Here is a 5,000-nt window from a genome sequence, read left to right as displayed (position 1 = left end):
TGTGTGTGTGTGTGTGTGTGTCTGTGTGTGTGTGTGTGTGTGTGTGTGTGTGTGTGTGTGTGCATCTAGCTGCAGGGTGTGTGTGTGTGTGTGTGTGTGTGTGTGTGTGTCTGTGTGTGTGTGTGTGTGTGTGTGTGTGTGTCTGTGTCTGTGTGTGTGTGTGTGTGTGTCTGTGTGTGTGTGTGTGTGTGTGTGTGTGTGATTTTCAGTTTGGGTGGAATTCCCCTTTAACAGTCTGTTTCCATGATTTCCTCCCGTTCTGTTCTCTCCCTCCATCCTGCTTCCTCCCTCCCTCTCCTCCCTTCCTGCTCCCTCCCCACAGGTCAAAGGTCATCAGTGTTGAGCCGTGTGTGTTTAAAGATGTTTGTGTGTGTGTGTGTGCAGGTGATCAACGTGGACGGCAGTAACAGGCAGACTCTGCTGGAGGACAAGCTGCCTCACATCTTCGGCTTCACTCTGCTCGGAGACTTCATCTACTGGACGGACTGGCAGCGCCGCAGCATCGAGAGGGTCCACAAGGTCACGGCGGTCCGAGAGATCATCATCGACCAGCTGCCTGACCTCATGGGGCTCAAGGCCACCAGAGTGACCCAGACCAACGGTGAGGGCCGCGTCCAGCTCAGCGCACAGACTGCAGGCTGTAAAAAACAAAGGAATAATTCACTTCCTGTTTCCTCCAGGAACAAACGGCTGCGCGCTGGACAACGGAGGCTGCAGCCATCTTTGTTTCTGGTGTCGGCAGGCGGTCAGCTGTGCCTGTCCAATGGGGATGGAGCTACTGTCTGACCTGCAGACCTGCGTGGTACCTGAAGCCTTCCTGCTGTTTACTAACAGGTAACACACACACACACACACACACACACACACACACACACACACACACTGACACACACACACACACTGATACACACACTGACACACACACACACACTGATACACACACACACACTGACACACACACACACACACACTGATACACACACACACACACACACACCCTGATACACACACACACACACACACTGACACACACACACACTGATACACACACTGACACACACACACACACAGACACACACACACACACACACACACACACACACTCACAGACACACACACACACACACACACACACACATACACACACACTCACAGACACACACACTGATACACACATACACACACACTGGTGCACAATGAATGAAAGCATTGGCGATGTGTTGACCTGGCTGACCTTTGACCTTCAGAGACAACATCCGCAGCATCTCTCTGGGTACAAACAGTAACGACGTGGCGATCCCGCTGAGCGGCGTGAAGGAGGCGTCCGCTCTCGACTTCGACGTATCAGAGCGGAGGATTTATTGGACCGACATTCAGGCCAAGGTGAGCCAGGTTACTCAAGTGTCTTCATCCAAATAAGGAAAATATAAACAGGAAGTGATGTGTCACTTGGTTTTGTCCAATCACAGACGAGCAGACTCGTCCTACCCTTTCTGGGTTTTTTTGTTTTTTTGCTTTTGCATTGGACCTTTAGGGCCTCCGTACATACGAAAGGTAAACACAAACAACAGCTGAGCTGAGTGCTTTTCATCACTTTTCATTCATTCACTTTTAGTGCTTGTGCATATCCCACCACCAGGGGGCGCTCTACAGACTCTATAGTTAAAGGTGTGTGTGAGTCTGGAGGGGAATCATGGGAGTGACCCTCTCTCTCTCTCTCTCAGACGATCAGCCGAGCCTACATGAACGGCAGCTCTGTGGAGCATGTCATCGAGTTTGGACTCGATTACCCAGAAGGCATGGCGGTCGACTGGATGGGTCGCAACATCTACTGGGCCGACACGGGCACGAACCGCATCGAGGTGGCCCGGCTGGACGGTCAGCACCGCCAGGTTCTGGTCTGTAAGGACCTGGATAACCCTCGCTCGCTGGACAACCCTCGCTCCCTGGCTCTGGACCCCGCCCACGGGTAAGAACTACAACGCCCACGGGTAAGAACTACAACGCCCACGGGTAAGAACTACAACGCCTGCAGGGCGCTCTGTGGACGAGTGTGGACCGGACCAACAGGAGTTTGTCTCTGGACCAGCAAACGTGATAGGAGTGATCTGATTGGCTGATCCTGTATCTAAACTTTTCAAACGTGTGTGTGTGAGGTGTGACTCTGTGTGTGTGTGTGTGTGTGTGTGTGTGTGTGTGTGTGTGTGTGAGGTGTGACTGTGTGTGTGTGTGTGTGTGTCTGAGGTGTGTGTGAGGTGTGACTCTGTGTGTGTGTGTGTGTGTGTGTGTGTGAGGTGTGTGTGTGTGAGAGGTGTGACTCTATGTGTGTGTGAGGTGTGTGTGTGTGTGTGTGTGTGTGTCTCTGTGTGTGTGTTTGTGTCTGTGTGTGAGTGAGTGTGTGTGTGTGTGTGTGTGTGTGTGTCTGAGGTGTGTGTGAGGTGTGACTGTGTGTGTGTGTGTGTGTGTGTGTGTGTGTGTGAGGTGTGTGTGTGTGTGTGTGAGGTGTGTGTGTGACTGTGTGTGTGTGTGTGTGTGTGTGTGTGTGTGTGTGACTCTGTGTGTGTGTGTGTGTGTGTGACTCTGTGTGTGTGTGTGTGTGTGTGTGTGTGTGTCTGAGGTGTGTGTGAGGTGTGACTGTGTGTGTGTGTGTGTGTGTGTGTGTGTGTGAGGTGTGTGTGTGTGTGTGTGAGGTGTGTGTGTGTGTGAGTGAGGTGTGTGTGTGAGGTGTGTGTGTGTGTGTGTGTGTGAGGTGTGTGTGTGTGTGAGGTGTGTGTGTGTGTGTGAGGTGTGTGTGTGTGTGAGGTGTGTGTGTGACTGTGTGTGTGTGTGTGTGTGTGTGTGTGTGTGTGTGACTCTGTGTGTGTGTGTGACTCTGTGTGTGTGTGTGACTCTGTGTGTGTGTTTGTGTGTGTGTGTGTGAGTGAGACTCAATGACTTCATGTGGCGTGTGTTCTCAGTCTGAGTGAGAGGAGAACTGTGTCATCATGAAGGTATGCAGGTACGCACGCCAAAGCCACGCCCCCTTTCTCTCCTCAAGCCCTCCAGCTGAGAGAGGCAGGATGTGTGTGTGTGTCTGTGTTTGTCTGTGTGTGTGTGTGTTTGTGTGTGTGTCTGTCTGTCTGTGTGTGTGTTTGTGTGTGTCTGTGTGTGTGTTTGTGTGTGTGTGTGTGTGTGTGTGTGTCTGTGTGTGTGTGTTTGTGTGTGTGTGTGTGTGTGTGTCTGTGTGTGTCTGTCTGTCTGTGTGTGTGTTTGTGTGTGTGTGTGTGTGTGTGTGTCTGTGTGTGTGTGTCTGTGTGTGTGTGTTTGTGTTTGTCTGTGTGTGTGTGTGTTTGTGTGTGTGTGTCTGTGTGTGTGTGTGTGTGTGTGTGTCTGTGTGTGTGTGTTTGTGTTTGTCTGTGTGTGTGTGTGTTTGTGTGTGTGTGTCTGTGTGTGTGTGTGTCTGTGTGTGTGTGTGTGTGTGTGTGTGTGTGTGTCTGTGTGTGTGTGTGTGTGTGTGTCTGTGTGTGTGTGTGTGTGTGTCTGTGTGTGTGTGTGTGTGTGTGTGTGTGTCTGTGTGTGTGTGTCTGTGTGTGTGTGTTTGTGTTTGTCTGTGTGTGTGTGTGTTTGTGTGTGTGTGTCTGTGTGTGTGTGTGTGTGTGTGTCTGTGTGTGTGTGTGTGTGTGTGTCTGTGTGTGTGTGTCTGTGTGTGTGTGTGTGTGTGTCTGTGTGTGTGTGTGTTTGTGTGTGTGTGTCTGTGTGTGTGTGTGTGTGTGTGTCTGTGTGTGTGTGTGTGTTTGTGTGTGTGTGTGTGTGTTTGTGTGTGTCTGTCTGTGTTTGTGTGTGTGTGTGTCTGTGTGTGTGTGTGTGTGTGACTGTGTGTGTGTGTGTCTGTGTGTCTGTCTGTGTTTGTGTGTGTGTGTGTGTGTGTGTGTCTGTGTGTGTCTGTCTGTGTGTGTGTGTGTGTGTGTGTGTGTGTGTGTCTGTCTGTGTGTGTGTGTGTGTGTGTGTGTGTGTGTGTGAGCCTCTCTCCTGTCACTCACTGCTGATGTCATCATGATGTCATGGTCCTGTGGGCGTGCTCTCCTCCAGACTTCCTGTTAAACAGGAAGTGATGTAAGAGGCGGTCCTGAGCAGGGACAGAACCACTAACAGGTCTTTGTGCTCACAGATTCATGTACTGGACCGAGTGGGGGGGTCGGCCTCGTATCGCCCGGGCCTACATGGACGGCAGCACCACCAACACCCTGGTGGACAAAGTGGGCCGGGCCAACGGACTGACCATCGACTACGTGGACCACCGACTGTACTGGACCGACCTGGACACGTGCATGATCGAGAGCACCAACATGCAAGGTTCGGACCCTCCATGAGAGCCAGGTCCCCTTAGACCCTCCATGAGAGCCAGGTCCCCTTAGACCCTCCATGAGAGCCAGGTCCCCTTAAACCCTCCATGAGAGCCAGGTCCCCTTAGACCCTCTATGAGAGCCGGATCCCCTTAGACCCTCCATGAGAGCCAGGTCCCCTTAGACCCTCCATGAGAGCCAGGTCCCCTTAGACCCTCTATGAGAGCTGGGTCCCTTAGACCCTCCATGAGAGCCAGGTCCCCTTAGACCCGCTATGAGAGCCGGGTCCCCTTAGACCCTCCATGAGAGCCAGGTCCCCTTAGACCCTCTATGAGAGCCGGGTCCCCTTAGACCCTCCATGAGAGCCGGGTCCCCTTAGACCCTCTATGAGAGCCAGGTCCCCTTAGACCCTCTATGAGACCTGGTCCTCTCAGACCCTCTATGAGACCTGGTCCTCTCAGACCCTCTATGAGAGCCAGGTCCTCTCAGACCCTCTATGAGACCTGGTCCTCTCAGACCCTCTATGAGACCTGGTCCTCTCAGACCCTCTATGAGAGCCAGGTCCCCTTAGACCCTCTATGAGACCTGGTCCTCTCAGACCCTCTATGAGACCTGGTCCTCTCAGACCCTCTATGAGAACCTGGTCCTCTCAGACCCTCTATGAGACCTGGTCCTCTC

At 52.5% G+C, this 5,000-nt stretch overlaps 1 protein-coding gene across 1 annotated transcript in view; it reads left to right on the top strand.

The window, feature by feature from the left end:
- Window positions 1-5,000, top strand: part of lrp5 (low density lipoprotein receptor-related protein 5) — a 37,953-nt gene that overhangs the window by 18,089 nt on the left and 14,864 nt on the right. Inside the window, exons 7-11 of the mRNA XM_079373193.1 lie at window positions 385-601; window positions 681-834; window positions 1,248-1,383; window positions 1,725-1,969; window positions 4,148-4,332. Coding sequence (XP_079229319.1) covers window positions 385-601; window positions 681-834; window positions 1,248-1,383; window positions 1,725-1,969; window positions 4,148-4,332 — 937 coding nt within the window. The remainder of the gene's footprint in view (window positions 1-384; window positions 602-680; window positions 835-1,247; window positions 1,384-1,724; window positions 1,970-4,147; window positions 4,333-5,000) is intronic.

This window comes from Symphodus melops, assembly GCF_947650265.1.
Source record: "Symphodus melops genome assembly, contig: scaffold_258, whole genome shotgun sequence".
Taxonomy (NCBI): domain Eukaryota; kingdom Metazoa; phylum Chordata; class Actinopteri; order Labriformes; family Labridae; genus Symphodus; species Symphodus melops.
Note: the sequence above shows the minus strand (reverse complement) of the source record. Positions and strands in the feature narration are given on the sequence as shown.